General features: G+C 40.8%; 1 protein-coding gene across 2 annotated transcripts in view; it reads right to left on the bottom strand.

Annotated features, from left to right (window-relative positions):
• The window catches only part of IL12RB2 (interleukin 12 receptor subunit beta 2), a 45,106-nt gene extending 19,166 nt beyond the window's left edge, over positions 1 to 25,940 (bottom strand). Inside the window, exons 1-10 of one of the 2 annotated variants that reach the window (XM_075936190.1) lie at positions 25,312 to 25,940; positions 24,887 to 25,048; positions 17,814 to 17,904; positions 15,566 to 15,781; positions 13,989 to 14,103; positions 11,080 to 11,258; positions 10,656 to 10,798; positions 7,496 to 7,640; positions 5,248 to 5,327; positions 308 to 515 (exon numbers count right to left, since the gene is read on the bottom strand). In XM_075936190.1, the coding sequence (XP_075792305.1) occupies positions 308 to 515; positions 5,248 to 5,327; positions 7,496 to 7,640; positions 10,656 to 10,798; positions 11,080 to 11,258; positions 13,989 to 14,103; positions 15,566 to 15,781; positions 17,814 to 17,871 (1,144 nt within the window). In that variant the 5' untranslated portion in view covers positions 17,872 to 17,904; positions 24,887 to 25,048; positions 25,312 to 25,940. Of the gene's footprint in view, positions 1 to 307; positions 516 to 5,247; positions 5,328 to 7,495; positions 7,641 to 10,655; positions 10,799 to 11,079; positions 11,259 to 13,988; positions 14,104 to 15,565; positions 15,782 to 17,813; positions 17,905 to 24,886; positions 25,138 to 25,311 lie in introns of those variants that run through there. The other variant, XM_006125020.4, reaches the window with a different exon arrangement.

The following is a 25,940-nucleotide window of genomic DNA, read 5'->3' as shown; positions in this document are numbered from 1 at the left end:
TTGGAATAAATTGCCAAGGGAGGTGGTGGAATCTCCCTCTCTGGAGATATTTAAGAACAGGTTAGATACCATCCCTGACAGATGTCTGTAGACGGAGCTTGGTCCTGCCTTGAGGGCGGGGGGCTGGACTCGATGACCTCTCGAGGTCCCTTCCAGTCCATGATTCTATGATTCTATAAGATCAGGGCTTTGAATGACCTAGCTTAGGCTGCAGTAGCACAAAAGCTGACTACTTCAGAACACTGTTCTGCTCTGTTCAAAAGCAAGAGCTGCTGTTTCTCATAACTCAAGCAGCAAAGGTATTTACCTAAAATACTCAAATCAGTAACGATAGACGTCAGAGGTGAGTTTCCTTTCGAGTTATGAGCACACACTGTTATATTGTAATCCACCTTGGGAAGGACCTGAACGTAGTGCGTTTGTGTGGTATCATACACGTTTGTCTTCTGCTTTAGAGCTTGGAAAGACAAGGTGTAATGCAGGATCTTTCCTCTTGCTTCTGACTTGCTCATAACCTACAAAGAAATATACCTTGTTACTTTCCCAGCAAAATTACAAATATTCAAAAATAGGAATCTGTCAAACAGTTAAGAGCACCTTGTACCACCACTATTCAACAGAGATTGATTAAATGAAGCACTTTGAGAGACTTGGAAAGATTTCACATCTGCTCTTGGATAGAGATGGTGTTGGCTGACCTAAAGCTATGGCTAGCTGTTCACAGGAAGGTCTGGTACCTTTACAATGACGTGTGCATAATGCACATACAGTATAAAGGTTCACTATAACCACTAAGTGCAACAGTAGATGGTATGATAGCCTAAAAATACATGCTAGCAGATGGAGGAATAACTTCTGATGAGAAATCCTGTCTAGAAATGACATGCATTCAGGTCAGCTATTTGTAATAAAATGGGTATGGTTTTTGTTTCATAATAAAAATAGCAGCTCTTAAGAGATCAGCACTGCATGTTAACTCCACCAGTGCTGGTCCCAAGCCCATATCAGAAAGGAAGAGGGTTAGTTGTCAGGGCAGGTTCCCTTCACTGTGTTTAAAAAAAAAAAATTGTGCTATGGAAACTACTCACATTAAAATAACAGGAGGACTTGGTCACATGGCAGCTGATAAGCAAGCATGGAGAATGTGGGTAACCCAATGTGCTGAAAAGCATGGGACACACTAAGGTGTTATGCTACATCTACGCTTGCAGAGTTCTTGTGCAGTCAGTTTGACTGATAGGACACCAGTAAAAGACACGCACTGATTTGGGTATTCACTCACTTCCACGGGTGTCAAAGTGTTTACATGTGCACTTTGCTTCCAGCACTTCACGATAGGCCTTGTGGGAAGGTGTGTGTGTGGGGGGGTGATTATGTGGCATACTGGGTCCCTGCACAGCCCCCTTTCCCCAAACACTGGTCAGCTCCAGTAGCTCAGCATTGCTACAAGCAGGGGATCATTTGCTCCACGGGGCATGCATTGTCACCTGGCCAGATGGTAAGTGCTCACTTGCCAAGAAAACAGGAAGGAGAGCTTCAAAGTTCCCAGGGCTTTACAAGGGGAGGGGAAGACATCTGTTACCTGGTGTCAGAGCAGCAGAGCTGCTGGTTGGAATGTCACCTAGGCACTGTGGAATATCGTGCAGAAGCAAAAAAGCTCTGTAAACAGCAAGAGCATCTCTTCACTTGCACATCACTGCAAAAGCACCACCAGCAAGAGCTGTACGTGTCTCGTGAAGGTGGTTTTCTTTTTGCGGTGAAACTAAGAAGTTTTGCTGCAAAATAAAAAGTCATGGGCAAGTGTAGATGTTCCCACGGTTTTTATGCAAAAAGGGACTTTTTCCACTTTACATGACAAGTGTAGACATGCCCTTAGAAATGGTATTGAGAAGAATGGAGAAAGTTTACCAGGATCCCTGCCCATTTCTACTCAGTATCAAAAACTGTGATGAGCCCTTCTAGCAGAAAGAGATGGAGCAACCCCTAATGTTGAATGAAAGTTTGTTGGTGCAAGCCCCATCTACTGATGGAGAGTGCTGGAGCTATACTGACCCAGAATCCTCCCAAAGTAGCATAAAGCTTGCAAAGACAAAAAAATATATATCATAAACGGACTTCCACAGTACTTTTGTTATGAACCATCTGCAGGTTTTTTAAGAGTCTGTTTAGATGCCATAGGTACATCTTGGCGATTTAAAAAAAAATTCATATGCAGACACTATAGTGATCAAAGGGACACAACTCTAAATTTAGGGTATTTGGTATCTACGCTACAGTCTTGCACATTCTCTAGTTTACTCATTTTTATCATTGTTCATAAACTCATTGCAATTAATACAGTACACTAAAATAAAACAAAATATATAGCAAAGAAATGCTAGCTGAAGTTCTATGGCCTATGTTAGATGGGAGGCCAGGCTAGAAGATCTAGGGGTTCCTTCTGACTTTAAAATTTTAGCCACAATACATACACCTTAATAATAGTGCAACTGCAGAGCAATCTCTCTATGCAACTATTATTGCTACCACTTTGAAAAACTTTTAACCCATAGATGAACTATTTAAGAAGCGATTACACCTCTGAGGAAAAGTCTTATAGGTCTTATATCCTTGGTACAGGATTTTATAGGTTGGTTTCAAATGCTATAGAAAGGTTATAATTCTGTAGAACTTTTCCTTCGGAGAAATAAACAGATAAAATGTTAATCCACCTTTCGCTCTCTGTAGAGGGGAGGGGTGGAAAGCTGGTATTTGTGGGAGCTGTGGTAAAACAATGGCTTATATTCTTATCCTGTGTGGTGGTTCTGTGGAGGCTAATGCACTTGGTTTCCCAGAGATGCCTCTGTAAGCTAACAAGCATGACTCCATTTAGAAATCAGGAAAAACAATGCAATTATTTGCTAGCTAACTTTGTGTGCATCTAATTTTTTTTTTCTTTTGCTCAGATGCATCTTCTACCAGATAGTCACTTGTAATCAAAGTAATGTTTATGGGTAGCAAGGTCAAGCAGTTTAAGGTAGTTAGGCACCTAAATTCCATTCAATCAAATCAGTTCACTGGGAATCAGTCACCTAACTCCCTCCCCTTTGAGAATACCCATTGCAAAGTTATGCTACTTCAGCTACATTTCAATGCTAAAAGGATCTTTTCTTCTGAGAAAATGACTCTTAGGTGCCACTATCCAGGGACAAGGAAACGTGGAAATCCTGTCAGTGAGAAATATTCAGGAAAAAAATCACTGTTCATATAAAACCTACAAAAAGAGATTCTAAAGGTGTTCCCTCTGCTGTGGAAAATCACTCATGAACACCATCTTGGGATCTGTCATGGTTCTGGAAGCACCAATTAGAATAAAATAAACAGTAAATCTTAGATCTGACTGGTTGACTAATACAACAAAAGAAAATGGATTATTTTGCGGCCTCAAAAGTTTTTTATAATATGAACACATGAGAAATGGGCTACAGTTTGTCCATTAAAGGCTTGGTTTCAAGCCCACTGACCTCCTTGTCTTTCTATACATGCCAATGAGCTTTGAATCAGGCTCTAATTCAGAATCTCCTCTGACAGCAGTTGGGACAGTTGTCATTTCCTGGAAAAAATACACCAATCCCTCTCTTCTCCTTTCCAGGAAGTGTATAGTCTGATCTAACAGTTCTCTTAAGTGTGTGTATTCCTTATGAGAATAAAGAATTGGAAAACAAATTAGGGGAATCTGAACAACTTCCAGAACAGCTGCTGTGGCTACTAATCGTCTAACTAATCTGAATGACAAGGCACTACCTGTTTGTTCAGTGCTTTTCACATCTTCCACAGCTTGCTTCAGACTCTCAAGCTGCCTATTTTAAGTAACTCAAACACTATTTCTTTCAATAACCATTTCAAGGCAAAGTAAAAATAAATTTCTGAATCAGGCAGCTATTTATAGTAATAGTCCTCTTTGCTAGAAAATGACACTCATATCAATAACTGTTCTTTAATAACAAATTCTCACTTCCTTCCTACCTCTGTTCTAGAAACTAAAGGAAGTACAGTAACAACCTATCATTTGAAATCTTACTGAGACTGGTTAACTTTACCCCTCAGTATTGGAAATTACCTGGCCTGCAGTGTTAGAGGTAGGGATGTGAAAGTGTAAATGTTGACATGATTACATGCAGCCCTCTCCCCCTGCATCAGAGGCAGCAATGCGGGAAGGGGCAGATATGAGGGAGCTGGCTTCCGCACGTGCACCAGCTCCTATTAGAGGTGACAAGAGGTAGCAGCTGCTATTAATAATTTACCCAATACAAAGAAGTGTTCCCTACACCTTTTATATGAGACATTAACTGAGGTCACCCAATTAAATGAATAAGCAGCAGATTTAAAACAAATCAAAGGAAGCATTACTTCAACGGCACAGTCAACCTATGGAACTCTTTTGTGAAGGCCAAAACTACAATGTGGTTCAAATAGAACTCAATAAGCTCATGGGAGGTAGGTCCATCAATGGCTATTAACCAAGATGCTGAGGAATGCAACTCCACACTCTCCAATCCTCCCCTCTAATTGCCATATGGTGGGAGTGGATGTCAGGGGATGGATTAATGATTGCCTATTCTGTTCATTCCCCCTGAAGCACCTGGCATTAGCCACTGCTGGATACAGGATCCTAGGATAGACAGACCATTGGTCTGATCCATTCTTATTTAGAAATGCCCCATGAACTTTCTGTATTTTAAAAGTTCCCCAGATGATATTCTAAATAACACCTCGAAAGATATCAAAATTTCTTTTCCCTAGCAGGGGTGAGAGCTGAAATGTTATGGGGAGGGGGAGGGGGAGAAATGTCTCCCTCTGGAAGGAAAGCTGATGTAGTGAGAGAGAGCATCTTTTTTTTTTTTTTTTTTTTTAAGAGCTGGGAATCCTAGCTGGGACACTTCTACTCCCCTGATCAGGTGCTGCCACTCTACTCCATCCGGTGACAGGAAATGAGGGGACTCCAAAAATTCTTCAGCCACGAACGGATGCCTCTGACTGCTACCAGTTCACATTCCCCCGCTTAGTGAGTCGTTGATGCACTGACCAGAGGATCAGAAAACTTAGAGGTAGCTGAGTTTTCTCTCCTCTTTGAACAGCTCCCTTAGAGCTCTTAGCAGTGTTTTTTCCTTCATTTAACTGTTTTATCTTCAAACATATGGCAAGAACTATCTCCTGCCTCAAACTTAACTATACGCCTTTAACTTTATTACCGTAGTAAACTCTTACCTTCCAAAAAAGAGTGATATTCTGTTTTTGGGAGTCTATGTCCTGCCTTATGTACCAGACATCTAACAATCCAGTTGGAGCTGATTGGAGGAGAAAAAAATATGCAGAGTTATTGATTGCACTTGGATGCACATCTGCAAAATGTTGAAAGGTACGAGGGAAAACAAAATGAAAGTGAAATAGAAAAGTGCCTTAAAGAGACACAACCATGCATCCTGGAAATCTTGAGGAGACCCTTTTGAATTTTTCATCTATGTACAGTGCTAAGACTTGGAGGCTACAGGGAGAGGCACTTTAGAATGTTTGTTTCTAAATGAACATCAATGTAAGTGCTAAGATAGGTAGGTTATGTTAGTGGCATGATTTTAAGTACAAATAAAACAAGATTCTTAGGGCATCCATCTAAATCATAAAACTCTTAAGGGTACATCCTGCTCATCATTTGGTTGGTTGTTTTTTTTAATAACGGAGTTCAAACAAGCTCAGCCACTAATAGGTGTATAAAACTTGGAGAGAGTCAAAACCATTTTAGTACTAAACCATTAAGTTCCTTGTGGTTAGGCCACAAGCACTCAAGCACCGGACGATTTTTCTTTAATCCTTACTGGCTCAAAGTCTGCAAACTGTGCTGTGGCTACTCAAGAGAAATCATCAGCTCTATCGATAACATTCTGATAGTGTTTTTCTTTTAGTTAATATCTGTGTGACTTTCATTTTCTGTGGAAAGAGCACTAGATCTAAACTCAATGGGAATATACTGACACTGAAAATAAGTGCTCCTAATGATCAATAGTAATAGAGATGTAGTCGTGTTAGTCTGATCTTGCTGAAACAAAAGTGCTGCATAGTCCTGTCTTTCATAATGATCAATGGCATTTGAAAATTGCAGTTTAGCCCAAGAAAGAAAAAATGTTAATTATTTTAAGATCAGAAATATATCGGATAAGCTTTGGGTACAGTTTTTAGTAAACTGTACCGGTAGCAACAATTAAGCAATTTATGAAGAAAAGTCAAAAGTTGGTGGATGACTTGCTCAAGTAGTTCAAAATCAGGAAGAAAACTAGTAAAACAACAGACACTCCAGCCAGGTTCTTCAAATCCGTCTTCACTAGTGCAGGTTGAAAGAGAAACACCAGAACTCAAGAATTGTTACTAACAACCCAAAAACAAAAGCCAGGAGATCTTGGCTAAATCTGACAGGAACTGTAGGCAAGGAGGAGATAAATCCTAGAAAGAAAACCAATGCTAAGAACTGTCACTCCAATCACCTATAGCCTTATTCATTTTAGCTAAAGATGGGAACCAGTAGCCCTGGGAAAACTAAATCCTAAGCACTATTAGAGGATGAGCTAGAGGGCGGTTTCAAAGAATCACAATTCCACATGTTGCTTTCATATTTTTTTTTATCTCTCTGGGTTTATTAACCCCCAAGTCTTCCTTCTTCAAGGCTCATTTTACATACATTCTATACCAGAACAAACAGAAATCCCAGAATAGTGCTTAAATGTAATGTCCATGGCAGGGCCAGACACTACGGAAACCTGATAAGTAGATTTTTTAAAATGTATTGTATCATTAAAAGCAGAGTGTTGAATTCTGCACATAGGCAATTTTTAGTTTAGAGACATAGCCATTTTGTATCTCTGACTTTTCACTTTCTAACTGATCTCGGTGAGAGTTGTAAGAGGCTAGAACATACTCATTGATTAGTTTGAGATTCTTATTTCACATGTTTAGCAGGAAAAAAACCTAAATGGTGAGATTTCAGTTGGGAGAAGAGAGGAAACATTTAACTGAAATACTATAGCAACCCAACGTGCGCACACAGAGTTACAAGAAGGAAAGTGCTGGCAGGGGAAGGGGAGCAGAATAAAAAGTTCACACCTTTTTTGAATCAATCAATGTCTCATACAGAAACTGATGCTGCGAATGGTAGTAAATAGCATGAGTCATAGTAAGATACTGTAGGCTTTATAATAACTTACAAATATATCAAAGGCATGTGTTATATAGAGTGGAAAGAAGGGAAGGCACGTAAGGAATGAACAAGATCTGAGCTAGTGACAATACACAAGAAAGGAAGAGCGTTGGAGTGCAAGAACTACAGAATGATTTCCTTAAGTCATCGAGGCAAGGTGCTGATGATGATACTGATGGAGAGATTGAGATTGACACATTAATCCATTGTCTACACCCTTCTGGGTGTGGTGTACTGTCCCATTTAGTGGCAAACTGCACATTTTCTTACCTGCTTCTGGAGTCTGTATTCGAAATGTGCTCCACTCGCTCCATATTCCTCTGTTTGGGTGAAATCTGCAGCAAACCTGAAATTCATACTCTGTATGTGGCTTCAGCTCATGTAGATAGTATCTGGTAGCATTTAAAGTTTCAACCTTTAATGACATTAAATGGAAAGCATTAGTGTTAAATATAAGAGGAAATAAATCTTGAATGAAGCAATGCTCTGATTTATGGAAAATGTATAATAAGTCTGAAGCCTGTACTGTTTACCTAGGATTTTCAGAACCAAAAGCAGTGGTAACTTAACTGTCTCTCTTAGGTGCTGTCAGGAATAACTTAATGGGGACACAGCTCCTCTACATGATAAATTGACACAAATGAATGCATTTATCAAAACTGACCTTTTCATTAGGTCTTAAGCACACACATAAGCCTTGTGGATAAGAGAGAAGCATAGTTGTGGTATATCTAGACTTCAATAAGACTTTTGATGCTGTCCCCCATGATTTTCTCATTAATAAATTAGGGAAATACAACCTAGATGGAGCTACTATAAGGTGGGTGCATAACTGGTTGAATAACCATTGCCAGACAATTGTTATCAATGGTTCATGGTTATGCTGGAAGGGCATAATGAGTGAGGTCCCACAGGGTTCAGTTCTGGATCCAGTTCTGTTCAATATTTTCATCAATGGTTTAGACAATGACAGAGAGACAATGACAGAGATTAGGCTGGGTGAAATTGCTAATGAAGTGGGGATTTAAATATCCCATGCTTCATTAGCATAAAAATGGCTGACGCTTTTTTCCGGTACGGAGCTTTGTCAGGGAAAAGCAGCAGTCTAGAGGCTGATCTATCGCTAAAGAAAGCCTTTTTGGATAGATCCCTTATGCCTCATAAAACGGATCTATCGGAAAAGGCTTTTTTAGCAATAGATCAGCCTCTAGACTGCCGCTTTTCTCTGACAAAGCTCCGTGCCAGAAAAAAAGCGGTGACCACTTTTATGCTAATGAAGCATGGGATATTTAAATCCCCACTTTGTTAGCGCTTTTGCCCAGCCTAAGCTGCATCCCTCTGCTGGCAGAGGGGTGCAGCCCAGACATACCCTATAGCATTAACCTGTAACCTTTTGCTTATTGGTTAATCTGCTACACTATTACATCCTTACTAGAAAACTTAACTTATGAGGGAAGATTGGAAGAATTGGAATTTGTTTAGTCTGAAAAAGAGAAGACTGAGAGGGGACATAAAAGCTTCTAAGAATCTAAAAGGAAACTAGCCAATAGGAGCTGCCTGGGCCATGCTTGCAGGTGTATGTAGCGCACACGGAGACAACCCCTGCAAGGGACACGCTGCACAGAGACATGCACACACACACACTGCCCCAAGCAGCCTGCTCTTTGAGTAGCACATGGGGAATACAGCTGGCAGGGAGCCTGCCCAAGGGTCCCAGTGGGCTTCTATCAGGAGCCATCTACAGTAAGCACCTCCCTGCTAGAATCTGCAGCTGGCTCCTCATCCTGCACCCCAACTTCCTGCCCCAGGTCATGGCCCAAACCTTCTGCATCCCCTTCTGTGTCCCTGCCCCTAGTCACAACTCCTTCTCAGACTCTCCTCCTACAACCAAATCCCCTACCTACAGCGCTCTCCTGTAGCCAACTTCCATCCCACATCCCACATCGCCTCCATTAATATAAAAGAAAAGAGTGAATCTTGACCTTAACTTACCAAATTCGTGGAGTTGCCACCCTCCCATAAAATTATTGCCCACCCCTGTTCTATAAACCCAAATATATAATGCTGTTGTAGGTTTAGAGCACCTAAACCCCAGTTAGCCAATACTGTCATGTTCTGGAGTTACTTGCAGAAATATAGATTTGTGGGTTATAGTAACAGCTATCCTCATGCAGGAAAAGAAATTTAAGACAATGTTTCAACTAATGGCAAACTTATTCAGTGCAACCTTAAATAACCCTTTCAAACAAAAAATGTAATGAAAACAGTAAAAGCTCTGATATCCAGCACTTTACCAACTAGAAATCTCTGTCATTTCTGGTATCTCTCACTACAACTCTTCAGTCTAGTAACAGGGATTAGTATGGTGCCCAGGAAATTATGCAGCTGCACATTCTGTACTCCACTGTCTTCTGCCTCTTTTGCATAAAAGTGCTTTCTGAATCAAATAGATTAAATTACATTCAGTATAATTTTAGTGTTTAAGTGTAGTTAGTGATCTGGGTGTGTGCCATGTGCCACCCATAGTTATATGTTGAATCGCAAAATATCCTATTGTATAGAAAAATTTACTTGACTACAAATAAGTGCTTCAAGAAACCAACCACTTTGCAGTGCAATATTACTACTGGACTGGTAACTACCTATGTACTATTTTATACTTCATTTTATTGTATTCTAAATATTTGAAAATTAGCTTTCCATTGGTAAGTATAACTCCGAACTAACTAGAATATTTGATTAACTGTCAATTACCTCAACATGCTGAACTACAAAACTTTTTCAGTATCCTGCTTTGTAGTTTTTTCCTACAAAACTCTCACTAAGTTAACAACCTGAAGATAACTGAATATGTGAACGGAAGAGTTTGTTTAATACTATATATGATTTCTACTTAAAAGAAGTCCTAATATGCTCATTTTGAGGTTTGACTTGGCTCCTGTGAAATAAAAGGAGACTTCTATTACCTTCAATAGAATTTGGATGATGTCTTGGTTCATCTTAACAAGCATGGTAATTCATGTTTATATCCTATAACTCAACAAGTATGAGTAGAAATTTCTGGATCTTGCTGAGGTGCATCAAGTTACTTAATATGTGTTTTGACCAGATAGCTGTGTCAGACGCTAGGACCTTGATTCTGAAAAGACCCAAATATTTAACTTCACTGAGGCTATTCATGTGTATAAAACTATGTGCATGAGTGTGTTTTTGCAGGATTAGGGCCTCACATAGAGAAAAGTTCAGATCAAAGAGGGTGTTTAAAATGGATGCTTAATTATATTTAAGTTTATTCTGGTATAAATCACTGCATTATCTTAAATTTGATGCCAACAAGAAGAGAAACAAATCTGAAGAAATAAAATCTGGTAAAAATAATTAAACAAAACCAAACCAACAACTTCCTTTATTTTCTTGAAAGAATTATTACCATATTCCAGACGTGATTGTTAGCTGGTCGATATCTTAGTCTACAGCTTTGTGTCTGTTGCTGATCCTGCCACAAGACAGTGCAATTTGTTGCAGAAAAGTTGTCAAATTTCACTAATATATCTGTTGGAGAATGAGGTTTCACTAACAGAAAAGACAAAAAAGAAAAAGCCAGTTAGACAGGCAATATTAGAAATTGTTCTGCTATGTAAGAAATAATGATGGGATATTTATTTCAGGTAAAGTATACTAGGTCCCATTATTTATTTAGATTGCTGTTACTTTACATTAAGAGTTCACATCCAAAACTATAGGTGCATTTGACAACCTCATGAAATTGGTACACTAAAGTTTATCTAATACTATATTCCAATCTTCTTACCAACTCCCTAGCTCTGCTCATTTCAGAGATAAGTAACACTTACCTATGTCTATGAACATGAAAGTGAAGGGTAGGGAAGAAGCATTTCCTAGTCTATTTGAGGCAGCAACCACAGCTGTATAATTAGAATAAAAGTTCAGCTTGGTCAGCTTCAATGAGCCATATTTAGGATTTTCCACATTTTCTTCAAAAAAACTTAAGCATTCTGTCTCATTTGTTAGCCTAGGACAAAAGAGAAAACTGCAATTAAAATCTTCAACACACACTCTGTGGGCCAAATCCTGAGATGATAGATTGGTGTAGCTCCAGTTATTTCAATTAAGTCATACTAGATTATACCAGTTGAGAATCTGGCCCTAACAATTTTCTTTGAACAACAAAATATTATTAATATGGAGTTGTACCATCCAATTTATGGGCAGTTCTGCTTGAAAAGATATACCTGGTGTACATGTAGATGAAGTGTTTATCTGTAGCTGCTCAAGTGTTTAAAAATCACAAAGCAATGCAAGGTTATAAAGTAAACAAATTTACTAAAATATAGCACAGGTTATGTGGTATTTTTTTTTAAACAAAATTATTCCCAAAACTATACACTTCTGGATTCCTTCTAAGATGCAAGGATTTGAGTGGGTTCTTTTTGTAACAATAGGGATAACCTACATCATAGGCTGTGTCTAGACTACATCCCTCTTTGAGGAGTACAGGATCTTTCGAAAAAGCCTGCCATTTTCCAAAGAACCGTGTCTAGACTGTGGTTTTACTTTCGAAATGGCCCTTTTTTGAAAGAGCGCCATTACGTGATTATGCAAATGAAGCGTGGGATATTTAAATCCCCACTTCATTTGCAATTTCAAAGTGTCTAATTTACAACCCTCTGTCGAAAGAGGGATGTAGTCTAGACACAACAATACTGCTTTACAACAGTGAGAGATGTGCTTCCCTCATAGTCTATAATTTCATATCCTCTTATCAAATTAGACACTCAATAGCAGATTTCCATTATTTATACAAGCACCAGTGATATTCCGGCTAAGAGAGCACAGCACAATTGAGCCCTTGCAGGACAAAATGCCTTATTGGTGTCCAAAGCCTTTTTAAGCAGCATCTGAGCCTGTCTTTGCAAAGGACAAAAATAAAATACCCCAACTCCACGGCAGGTTCAATAGGGCCACTTGGGGCAAGGAGGAGGAGAGTTTTTGTTAAGGAGTTTCTCACCACCTGTACATTTTGACCTAAATGATGTAGTTCTCTTCCTTTTAAGTACCAAGGTGGGCAGCCTTTGTGGGATGAGTATAAGCTCCCTGGGCTTCTACAGCAGGATATAGGGAAACCTAGACTCCAAGGGAGGTATATATTATGGGTCCTCAATAGGATCATAGCAGGGAGCTTACCTGGGGTCTGAGCAGCAAACTTGGGTAATACATTCTGAACAATGGCCACCCTCTGTTTCTCTAGGCCAAGTCTACACTAGGACCTTAGTCTGAAATAAGCCCCCCAAAGTCAATTTTTAAGTGATGTGTCCACACTACCAAGCCCATTATTCCAGAATAAGTGGCCGCACAATTAGAACTCTGTAGTACTGCTTTTCATAAGGAATAACGCTATTCCTGAACCTGTAAGTCCAAAATAATATTAGCATGGATGCTCCGGTGCCATTAATTCAAACTAATCGGCATCCAGGAGGCTTCCTGCAGCTCTCCAGAGTGCTTCCTGGGGCTCTGAGTCCAAGGTAGAATAATGGAGCCTGCCTCAGACTACATTGGATTTTTCCTCGTAGTGAGGACATGGAACTTTGAATTTGTAAAATCAGGTGACCTAAAGTCAAACTAATACATTCAAAATAATCTCCTAGTGCAGACATGGCCTAGCAGAGTGCCATGTCAAAGATACAAACTATGAGCCTCTTACTAAAAGTACTTCAGATCATGCCATAACAGAGCCAAGAAGTACCTGCCCTGGACCTGTATTAGGACACTGGACAGTTTGTAAATGTTTTCCCAAGAAGGGGAAAGCTTACGCCGCTGTCTAATATAGGTCCAAGTATTAAACATCTAGCTTCAAGGGGCAAGCATTTCTAGAAACAAGATACAGTTTTCTACCTGCCTAGTCCAGAATATGCTGTGGTATTGTGGTGTAGCCTCTACAAGAAAATAGTGAGCTAAATAAGCTCTGTATGCAACTAGACTCACTTTCATGAACCTGAGTCCTAGACTGTCGTCTTTGTGCTTCTCATCAAATGGCTTAAACATAAATGGGGTCCTATCAAATTCTTGGCCATGAAAAACACATCTTAGACCATGAAATCTGGCCCTTTGCTTGCTTTTACCCTATGGAATACAGATTTCACGGGGAAGGCCAGCATTTCTCCAATTGTAGCTTCTGACCCAAAAGGGAGTTGCAGGGAATGAAACGTTATTTTAGGAGGGATCACCAGTATTGCCACCCTTACTACTTTATCGACTTTACAGCTGAGTAGGTGGACAGCTGTGGTTGTTGGCCTGGCACCCAGCTCAGAAGGAGGTGCTCTGCCAGTAGCAACACAGAAGTAAGGGTGTTAACAGCATGCCATGCCACTCTTAATTCTGAATTTTGCTGCTGGTGGTGGCTCTGCCTTCAAAGTTGTGCTCCCACAATCTCCCCTACAATAACCTTGATATGCCCCCCCCCCCCCACCACCTCCACCCAACAGCTTTCTTCTTTCTGGACAGAACCTCATAAATCACAACACTGACATTTCAGATTTAAATAGTGGAAATAATGAGATAGGATTTTTAAAATCCTATCTGTGATATGGCAGGGTCTTAAACATAAGCAACCTGACTTTTCAGGGGCAGCTCAATTAAAAAAAAGAAATCTTAAGTTTTCAAGTTATTTATCTGTAGGCTTAAAAGCACCTTGTCCATCACAAAATTGTATCCAGTTTGTAACCCTTGTCCATCAGTTACTTACTGTATCACATATGTAGTTTCTATGTGAGTAGGTCTTCCTTTATCCCAAGTACAAGTAATATGCCCATCTCTTCCATACTGAATGCAGGATACATTTCTTGGCTGATCTGGAGGATCTTAACAGACACTCTTGTCAATATTTGAGGTAAAAACAGGTAACAGAGGTATTAAGATACCTTCTTCTACATGAGTACTACATTTTATTTTGTTGCCCACGTTTTTTTAAAACAAAGAGATCAGGGTTCAGATTCTCCTTTTGGCTAGCTCTTTTATGGGGGACTGAGTTTTTAGAACCAACTAAAGCCTCAATTTCTGCAAACTGTTTTTGCATGGGCTTACCACTACACAGAGACCAAGTGAAGTCCATATGGATATACAGGGACTCCATGTGCACACTCTGTACACACTTGGGGCCTAAAAGCCTGCCTACAGCAACTGACAACTGCTCTTAAAAAGCGTTTTTTTCACAAGAGACAAAAGAAATGCAAGCCAACCCACTTCACAAGAACTAGCTCCTACAGGCTACTAGAAACTATGTGGGATTCCCATTACGGCTCCCTGTTCACAATAGGATTCACAGGGGAACTACTGAGAGTTCATAACGCATCCCACAAATCTTTAGATTTAGCCTCCAGCAGATCTGTTCTAGGCTCATGTCTAGTATATGCATTTTCCTTCAGGGGAACCCTGCATCCTCCACAGGAGCAATCTTGTTAGGGATTTTTCCAGCTACCATGACCTTCAACTCTTCTGCCTCCGTCACACTAAGGGTATGTCTAGACTATATGGATCTGTCGCCAGAGCCATGTAGATTAGTTTACATACCCAAATGAAGCGGTGATTTAAATAATCACCTCTTCATTTAAATTAAAATGGCTGATGCGCTGTGCCAATCAGCTGTTTGGCGGCACAGCGCTGTAGTCTGGACGCTCCGTGGTCGACATCAAAGGCATTTGTTGACCTCCCTGGTAAATCTCATCCCACGAGGCATACCAGGGAGGTCAACAAATGCCTTTGATGTCGACCGTGGAGCGTCCAGACTATAGCGCTGTGCCGCCAAACTGCTGATCGGCACAGCGTGGCAGCCATTTTAATTTAAATGAAGCGGTGATTATTTAAATCGCCGCTTCATTTGGGTATGTCTAATAAACTAATCTACATGGTTCTGGCGACAGAGCAATTAGTCTAGACATACCCTAAAAGGGGCATTCCACTGAAGAGACTTGAAGAGACACACACTTTATAAAGGCTTGTGTAATATTTTACAAGAGCAATGATAATCAATGTGTATACAGTGGGCTGGCAATCCATGTGTCCACTCCCTCCCCAAAGTAAAGCATATGATATTACAGTGGTGGATACCCATACATGCATGTGAGGAGATCAGTGATTGAGTACCTCGATGAATAAATCTGGGCCAGTGTAAATAATTCATTCTGACTAAAATAACCTATCCATCACCTAATGGACTTGCTGAAGTAGTTATCCTGCTACTACTTTGTGATGTGCTTCTCGGAGGCACATCACAGCTGATACTCTAGGAAGAAAGTATTAGAATAGAAAATAGCTTCTCCTTACTTCCAACATAGATGTCAACTCCGCAGATGAGTTTTTCATTCGATTTACATTTGCAAATAAATGTGTGTCTTCCATATGTAAGAACCATTTCAGAACTATTGAAAATTAGCTCCTTGCATCGTTCACCCTGTTTTAGCCGGCACGAGAAGGTAATGTTTGATCCAGGAAGGACCACAGAATCTGTGCTAGCAATCATGTCTCCTTTATCACAACTTTCTACAATACAATGGGGGAAACAAACATTATATATAATTACATTATCCCTTCATAGAGTACGCAAAATCCTTTGTTGGTTTTAATTTTTTTTGAAGTTTTCCAGAACTGTATCAGTATTTATTAGAAATCTTTTTAAAGTGTGAAAAGTGGTGCAAAAAATCAACTTGAGCACTGATGAAGAGAGTATGGTGTGCACGCTTCCTTCAGTACACTACCTTACTGGATCAGTCTCACATTTAAATTCAGATTAATTGATTATTAACACAAATACATCTGCCTACAGTAGTGTATTGAATTTTCTTAATATAATCAGTATTTTCATGTATTTGAGTGATCTAAAACTTGCATCAAAGTTGGCTCCCCCCAATAGCTTTTCTATTTGGGAATTTTGGAGGGGAAAACCTGTTAAAGAATAAACTGTTAAAAACTGAAAATGAAGGGTGTTGAGTATAGAGTACTTCACAAGGCAAAGGTGAATCCTTTAATAGTAGTAAATTAGGACTTTGGATAATGACTTGTGCATGGCAGTAACGTCCCTTGGTTTAAGAGACATAATGAAAGAAAGCCTAACTATTTTCTTAATGGATAAAACAAGCCAAGGAAGCACCTGATAAAACTTTATTTATCTTCTCTCTCAACAAAAAAACACTATGCAGAAATAGTGAAATGCCAGCAATCATTAAAGTTCTGTGTGGATACAAAATGTGTATCCATATCTGCATCCACAGATGCAGTTACTCACAGATATCGTGCATCTACTGAATGGTAAAACTGCCTCTGAATAATACCATGGGGGACATTCCTTATTTTTCTTTTCATAGCTCCTGTGTTGGGGCAAGACTAGGAAGGCAAAACACACAGCTCAAATAGAGGTGCCTTTACATTTAATATTACTTAAGAAGATCCTTTGAATCAACACACACCTATGAGAGAAGGAAACTAAATATTTTATAATTAACTGACATTGGCAGTGGAAAATGATGGAGCAGCATTTCTATTTATTTCTCGATCTAGTCAAGTCAGCCTATTTGGAAATGGAGTGTCTGTGAAAGTTTCCTCTCATGTAACCCGAGCAAACTTCTAACTTCAAATTAAAAAAAAAAAACTTACTAGCAGTTATTTCCTGTATATAGCCTTAAATTCACACATCAAGCAAAAGTGAAACTTTAGCTATAAGCAGTATAAACAAAAGAGAGATAAAGTTGCCAATGGATGCGTGGCTCTTATCTTTTGCACTATTTGGCTCTGGATTCAATAAACACAAAGCTTGATCCTCCATTTTTTGCACGTTGTAGGTTTGTTTATAGTTGTATAGTGTGGGTGCAAAAAGCTCCCAATTCGGAACAACAGCATCATATATCCTCTGAACAGTTGTAAGTGACAAGGCAATAGAGAGTCAGAGCCACTATTCTTAACAGCATTATCCAATTAACTGAAAATGAATTTTTATAAGAAAATTACTAAGGTAGACATCAGAATTACAATAGTGTGATGCTCTGCAACTTAAATACAAGGAAGGCATTTTCTCAAAACACTCAGGCTACGTCTACACTACCTGCTTCTTGTATAAGAAGCCTTTTGCGCAAGAGTTTTTGCACAAAAGCTACTTGAGAAAAGAGCACGTCCATACCTCAAAGCACATCTCAAAAGCAATGTGCTTTTGTGCAAGAGATTGTCCACACTGCATGGACGCTCTTGCACAAGAAAGCTCTGATGGCCAGTCACAGAGTGGCCATCAGAGCACCTGTGCTTTTTTCCCTCTGGAGCATCCACACTTGCCTTCTTGTGCAAGAACTCTTGCGCAAAAGGGAGTTATGCCTCGTAAAAGGAGGCTTACCTACGGCAGAAAAAGCCCTCTGTTCTGCTATTTTATTCTTGATTTCCTTGCACAAAAGCACATTTGTAGTGTGGATGCTCCACAGGTTTTTACACAAAAACCTTGCAGTGTAGACGCAGCCTCAGACAGAAGGAGAAATAAATTAGACTGCTGAAGATTTTCTAAGCAAAGTTTGTTTAAAAATTAAACACTTACCCGTTACTGCTTGTACCACACACCACATTGCCACATGCATAATCCACATGGAGAACATTTTGATCTCTAATGTGACATGAATGCCTTTTCCCTGTTTTTAAAAATAAAAGTCAACATTTTGGAATGTTACATCTGTAAGTTGGTGCTTGCTGCAATATTTAATACAAAAAATTCCTTTCATATGCAGGGATACAGTATGGCTCTCTCTCTACTGCCCCCAGAATTAGGCTTACTGGGAGCCCTGGCTAGAGAGCTTAGTGATTTGCTTCTGGCAGGCCTGGTATTCATGTAAACATAGGGACTAAGTGTGCTTCATTCTACAGCACTTTAAAAGGACATAGTAAATGCTTCTGTTCCTCATCACCCTTCTTTACCCGTCCTGCAGTCTGAAAGTGCTATGTGGAGAGTAGCATTACTGCAAGTGTTAGCCATTGTAGTGTTTATGGTTAGGAACCACAAGGAAAGACTGTGATTAGACCCTGTGTAAAGCAAGGGCTTTGATTCATACTCTCCTGCTCTTTCTTCCACTACTTTGTATTTCTGGTCAGGGATAGTCATCTATTTTTTTATCTTAAGAGTAACATTCCCCAGCTCCCTGGAGTTCTGCCCTATTTTAGTCCTTAAGAACATAAGAACAGCCATACTGGGTCAGACCAAAGGTCCATCCAGCCCAGCACCTGTCTGCCGACAGTGGCCAATGCCAGGTGCCCCAGAGGGAGTGAACCAAACAGGCAATGATTAAGCAATCTCTCTCTCCTGCCATCCATCTCCACCCTCTGACAAACAGAGGCTAGGGACATCATTCCTTACCCATCCTGGCTAATAGCGTAACCTCAATGAATTTATCTAGTTCTCTTTTAAACCCTGTTATAGTCCTAGCCTTCACAACCTCCTCAGACAAGGAGTTCCACAGATTGACTATGCGCTGTGTGAAGAAGAACTTCCTTTTATTTCTTTAGTTTCATTTGGTGGCCCTTAGTTCTTATATTATGGGAACAGATAAATAACTTTTCCCTATTCACTTTCTCCTCACCACTCATGATTTTATATATTATATCCTTCCTTAGTCTTCTCTTTTCCAAGCTGAAAAGTCCTAGTCTCTTTAATCTCTCCTCATATGGGACCCATTCCAAACCCCTAATCATTTTAGTTGCCCTTCTCTGAACCTTTTCTAATGCCAGTATATCTTTTTTGAGATGAGGAGACCACATCTGTACACAGTACAGGCAGTCCCTGGGTTACGTACAAGATCGGGACTGTAGGTTTGTTCTTAAGTTGAATTTGTATGTAAGTTGGAACTGGTACATATTGTAGGGCAAACTCTAGCCAAACATTTCTCCAGAGCTCAGTTTTATTCTCCCACACCTCACTTCCCTCAGTCCTTTATTCTCAAGCTGAGGTGTCTGCTGAGAAAAGCTGCTCTGCGTCTTCCTGGTCTGCTGGGGTGGGGGGGCCGCTAGCTTTGCATCTCCCTGGTCTGCTGGGGGGAAGCAGCTAGTGCGGGGTTGCCTCACCCCGTTTGTAAGTAGGGATCCGATGTAAGTCGGATCCGTGTAACCCGGGGACTGCCTGTATTCAAGTTGTGGGCGTACCATAGATTTATATAAGGGCAATAAGATATTCTCCGTCTTATTCTCTATCCCTTTTTTTAATGATTCCTAACATCCTGTTTGCTTTTTTTTAATGATTCCTAACAGCCTGTTTGCCGCTGTACACTGAGTGGATGTCTTCAGAAAACTATCCACGATGACTCCAAGATCTCTTTCCTGATTAGTTGTAGCTAAATTAGCCCCCATCTTATTATATGTATAGTTGGGGTTATTTCTTCCAATGTGCATTACTTTACATTTATCCACATTAAATTTAATTTGCCATTTTGTTACCCAATCACTTAGCTTTGTTCTTAACTATCTTGAACAGTTTAGTATCATCAGCAAACTTTGCCTCCTTGCTGTTTACCCCTTTCTCCAGATCATTTATGAATAAGTTGAATAGGATTGGTCTTAACTGACCCTTGGGGAACACCACTAGTTACACCTCTCTATTCTGAAAATGTACCATCATTCCTACCCTTTGTTTCCTGTCTTTTAACCAGTTCTCAATCCATGAAAGGATCTTCCCTCTTATCCCATGACAACTTAATTTACGTAAGAGCCTTTGGTGAAGGACCTTGTCAAAGGCTTTCTGGAAATCTAAGTACACTAGATCGACTGGATCTCCCTTGTCTACATGTTGTTGATCCCTTCAAAGAACTCTAACAGATTAGTAAAATATGGTTTCCCTTTACAGAAACCATATTGACTTTTGCCCAACAAATTATGTTCTGTGTGTCTGACAATTTTATTCTTTACTGTTGTTTCAACTAATTTGCCCTATACTGACATTAGACTTACCAGTCTGTAATTACCGGGATAGCATCTAGAGCCCTTTTTAAATACTGGCGTTACATTATTTTCCATTCATTGGCTACAGACGCTGTTTTAAAGGATAGATTACAAACCATAGTTAATAGTTCCACAATTTCACATTTGAGTTTTCAGAACTCTTGGGTGAATGCCATCTAGTCCCGATGACTTGTTACTGTTAAGTTTATCAATTTAATTCCAAAACCTCCTCTAATGACACTTCAATCTGTGACCATTCCTCAGATTTGTCACCTACAAAGGACGGGTCAGGTTTGGGAATCTCCCTAACATCCTCAGCTGTGAAGACCGAAGCAAAGAATTCATTTAGTTTCTCCACAATGACTTTATTGTCTTTAAGTGCTCATTTTGTATCTCGAACATCCAGGGGCCCTACTGGTTGTTTAGCAGGCTTCCTGCTTCCAATGTACTTAAACATTTTATTACCTTTTGAGTTTTAGGTTAGCTGTTTATTAAACTCCTTTTTGGCTTTTTCCTATGTATTTTGTACCCCGGTATGATTGTGTCCCATTGATTGTCCTCACTCCACCAGGTTTCTGTGTTGCCTATTATATCAACATCCTCCTTTAACATGAGGCATTCTAGTTTACACATCTTATTATTTAGACTTCTAGCATTTGTGTACAAGCACTTTAAAAACTTGTCACTGTTTATTTGTCTGTCCTTTTCTGATATGTCAGATTCTTTTGTATGTGAATGTTTCTCATCTGCTTTGGCCCATGCTTTATCCTCTTTCATCCTCTCCTCCTGACTAAAACCTAGAGAATCTCTATCAATAAATTCTCCACTAAGAGAAGTCTTTGTCCGATCCACATGCCTCTGCACCAATTGGCTGTCCCCCACCTCTGCACTGCTAGAAGGAAGACGACCTGCCAGGTAAGGTATTTTGCAACCCTGGGTGCTACAGAGTTAAACTGCCATCTTTCTCTGTAGGAGTCCCAGGGGAGAGGGAGTTAGTGAACAAGTTAGGTGACTAGTAAAGAGAGAATAGTAAGTGGTTCTGCAAACCGCATGATCCACTGGCTAGAAAACCCATGAGACAGTGGGGAGGGGCACAGTGTCTTCCACCACTGACTCTGGGTTGTAGTAGTACTGCTTACATGTCCCAGGAAGATTCTATCCCTGTTGGTGCCCTTTCCAAAGTGTGTGTGTTGACTTTTCTTGGGTGACCCAAAATCTGGCCCTAAAGTGAATGATGCTCATTGAAAGGATGTAGTCTTCCATACATAGAGCAGATGGGCAGAGGCAGTGAAAGCTTCCTATCAAATGTATTCCAAGCTCTTCCAGGGTTAGAATATAGTCCAGCCTCACCACTGAGGCTGTGTCCAGACTCAGGGTTTTTTTCGAAAAAAGTAGCCTTTTTTCGAAAAAACATCACCTGCGTCTAGACTGCAGCCACGTTCTTTCGAAATTAAATCGAAAGAATGCGGCTTTTCTTTCGACGGCGGTAAACCTCATTTCACGAGGAAGAACGCCTTTTTTCGAAAGTGCTCTTTCGAAAAAAGGCGTTCTTGAATGCCAACAGGGCTTTTTAGAAAGAGAGCATCCAGACTCACTCGCTGCTTTCTTTTGAAAAAGCGGCTTGCTTTTTCTAAAGTACTGCTTGCAGTCTAGACGCTCTTTTTCGAAAGAGGCTTGCAGTCTAGACATAACCTGAGAGAGCCACTACTGGAAATGCTATGCCAGAATGAGACAATGAGTTCACTTATGCCAAATTCAAAGGATGAATTATAAGTCAAAGTCTCTGAATTCCCCTCGGAAATGATGTCACAGACTCCAAGAAAATCATAAGTCAAGTCTGGCACAAACACTTACTTATTAAAGATAAATGTGGTATGGTTTTTATTTGCTGTCTGGTTTTTGAGGCTTTAGGATTCATCTTTTTAGGTTGTTCTGAACAAACATGAGGGCCATAAACAATTTTTTTAAAAAGAAACCCGAGACTCTCAAGGATCTGGAACTGTACAGAAAATGCCAAATGATACAAAATTTGTAATAAAATTGTAGAAGTTACCAATACCGCAATTCTCTGATCCACCCACTCCCCCCAAAATGAAAAGCAGCACGTATGATAAAAACATTGACTTCCAAACTGTTAAAGTCTACTCTACACTTAAAAAAAAATCCCTGTAGGATCAAACACTTAAAAAAAAAAAAAGACAGATCTAAGTATCAAACTTCAAAAGGATTATTTTTAAAAATAATTATGACTAATATCTGTCCAACTGCAAACCTGTACTAGTTCTGGTCATACTAAACACAACTTAACCATAGATCATGTTGAAGTATTTGAACTTTGATCAGAAATATTCCCAGAAGGTGCCTTTTAAATATTTCAAGTTCAATAAAGATTAAGACCATTTCTCCCCTATTTTAATGTTTGGCATTAGTAATTGATCATCTTTATCCTGTAATTATGCATGTCACTGTGCATATTGGAGGAGTGAAGGCATATCAGGCATGTTACAGTAGAGTGAATCTTAAAACCTGTTATAGTGAACACAAACATTTCTCTTGAGATGTCTGTTTGAAGTAAAGCATTAAATCATGAAACGTATTTGTGCTGTTAGAAATGCTGTAAATCCTGATCCCTTTTTATGATATTTTGGGGGACACTGTCCTGGAAAGACCAGTCTTTGCTAATTTATTTTTATGTTAATATGAAGTTTGTTTTCAGAGATTTTTTTTGAGAGGTGAGGAAATGTGAACTCTTCCTTTATTGAAAGGTATCGAAGGACGAAAGAGGGAGGGAAGTTGATACATAGTGTTATGTAAGTATTGAAAATATTATACTCAATACAGACTGTATCTTTTTAAACCTGTAATGATAAGTCCCTCAAACTGAAATCCTAAATCTCACTATCAAATTCTTCAGTTTCTGCACAAACTTTCTTGATTTCAGTGACTGCTGTAAGTAATCCGCTACCACAGTGATGAGCAATCACAGCACTAATGTGCTTCAAGTAAATGGTGTGTTTTCCAATAAACTGAAATTGCCCCATAACAGTAAACATCCTTCAGACAGTTCGCTTTCTGACAGCAAAATCATACCCTGAGTCAACGTGCCATCAAAGCCTCTAATCATACCCTTCTTTGGTCAGTTACTTATTGCTTAAGTTCTAGACACTGAAAGCACTATAAAATGAACTGACCAAGTTACATATATTTTGTATACATATTATATAGAAACCTTGAGAAGTCTTTCCAGTATAACATTTTTTACAGTGGCATTGAAGTCATTTGTATGCATGCATTAGTGTATGTGCCATATGACACATCACAAACTATTTTGGGATCATAAAAACATATGGACAACACGGGACTGTATAATAAATCAAATATTTGTTTCAGCACTAGCACTGGTACTAACATGGACACCAAAAATAGGAGTGCTTACTATTGTATCCTCAAACAAAGTAGGTGGTCTTTAAAAAAACCCACCTGCTTCCAATCTATAATGGAGCTTACGCTGATAGTAGCATGATTGAAGTTGCACTTTTGCTGAAGAAATTGTATAGATAAGATCACTAGGAGTCACAGAGTTGCAACATTGATGGAATGTCCTGGCTTTTTGTAGATTGGCAGGCTTTAATATTGAGCAAAGAAAGGTGTGATTGAACATAGCTGCATGTAGCTGTTAGAATGACTGGAACTATATAATGTTTATATGACTGCCTAGCCATTCTGTTGTTGGGTAAACATACTTTAAATGACTTTTTAAAAAATACCCAAACTTATTTAATACAATTATATGGTCTTAAAAAACTCCAACTGTTTTGAAGGTAGCGCTTTCATTCAAAATATTACATTAATAATTTCATTTGGATTACTGACAGCAGAACCCATTACAGGGTATAATGGTTCGGTGGCGAGTGCTGGGGACTTGGAGCGGCTGAAGCTGGTAATGGCATTAGGTCCTGTGACAAAGCCTGCCTGCTGTTATAAAGTTTGTCTACACTGTCAATTGAGTGACAACTTCATTGGAAACCATTCCAATGATTATTAATTTTTCTATTTAACAATAGTTATGCAAAGGCTCTTTGGGGCTTAGACGGTCTCTTTGTTTTGACTATGCTGGGATTTTTGTGCCTGCAGTTCTAGGTGTGATGGTAATACAAATAATAATGGTTAAAGTATTTTGCATATTTAATATAATCACTTTGGGCTTGATCCTCCTACTGAAGTCAACAGCACAGCTCCTGTTGGCTTCAAGTGGACCAGGACTGAGCCCATTAAGTACTAGTGGTATCTTAGTCTCCTATGTATAAACGGCTTGCAAAAACTTATTTAAAATAATGCATACTAAGGAAGGAGATCCTACCTTTTTAATAGAAGTGAGCTATTGAATCACTTGTAATAGCATTCAGTGTGGGTTTAGCATCAGTACTTAATATTCCACACTGTCAAGCAAAAGCTGTAATGAGATCAGGCATTTCAACCTGTGGTCCACTATCCCAAAAATGTTTGTGAGCACTTTCTAAGAGTAAAGGTGTGTATGCAGATGAACTGCAGTTTGTTACCAACTGTTTTCCTACCAATCCCTTACTAAACCTTCTCAGCTAACTTGAAAACAGGATGCTGATCCAGCTGGGCCTTTCCACCTCTAACTCCTGTGGATAAGACACTTCTCTGGTCACTGACTAGACTTACCTGGGTTCACGGACGTGGCTGCAGTCACCGGGACAGGGTTCCTAGTGAAGGCCAGCTCCCGCTCCATGACTGAGGCAACATGACACGTCCTTGCACGAGGGAGGATGCCGGCTGAGGACGAGCACTGGCAGTGTCTGGGGTGGCACAGCTTTTCCTGTTCAGCTAGGAATCAGAGGGAACGTGGACACCAGAGAGGTGGCATAAAGTCTGACCTCCCCCCACCCCCAGAACCCTCAGCGCCCAGCCTGTAGGTGTGTTGCTCCCTCCAGGCCCCCCTAGACACCCAGGACGTGGAGTCCCCCATGCATGGTTGCACCGAGCGGCGTGCAGTTGGGGGGGCACAGCCCCACCCCCTAAGTGAGGGGCCCCTTGCCCAGGGAAGAGGCTGCAACCCCCCCCGCACAGCTCGGGGACCACTCACTCACCTCCGTGCACGGCTTGTGCCGCCCTGCGCGCGGGGAGCCGCGTGCGCCGCGCAGCACCAGCCGGGCTAGGACAGCGCTCCGCCCGCCCCGTCCCCACGCCCCCGGCGGCCTTTCCGGTCCCAGCCTGGCCGCAGGGCCCGAGCGGCGGCGCTGGCGGCGGCTCCGGAGCGCGGGGAAGGGCCGGGCTCAGCCGAGCGGGGCTTTCCTGCTCCCCCGGCCCGCGCGCCCCGCAGCCTGCCCGGGTTCTGGGCAGCCCGCGCCGCAAGGCCAGCTCGGTGCTTCGGCAGCCCCCGCACCTCGCTGCCCCGCAGCGCCCACGGGCAGGGCTGGCCGCAGGGCGGGGCGGGGCGCGCCGCTGGGTTCCATGCCCAAGCCAGCCGCGCTCCGGTGGGTTTGTCCAGCCTGGCAATTGAGCCCGGAGCAGGAGGCAAAGGCGAGTGCGCGCCGCAGCCCAGCAGCGCTCCCCTCCTGCAAAGCAAACGCGGCTGAGGGGGGGGGGGGGTTGGCAAAGAATGCGGAGAAATCCTGTTTACTTGGCCCGCTGGCTGTGTCGCTAAAAGCACGAAGGAGCGGCTGTGCCCAGGGCCAAAACTTTGAACCCTGTCTCAATTCTCTGGGTCCTAGTGGTG

This window comes from Pelodiscus sinensis, chromosome 9, assembly GCF_049634645.1.
Source record: "Pelodiscus sinensis isolate JC-2024 chromosome 9, ASM4963464v1, whole genome shotgun sequence".
NCBI lineage: Eukaryota > Metazoa > Chordata > Testudines > Trionychidae > Pelodiscus > Pelodiscus sinensis.
This window is presented reverse-complemented; position numbering and strand designations above follow the sequence as displayed.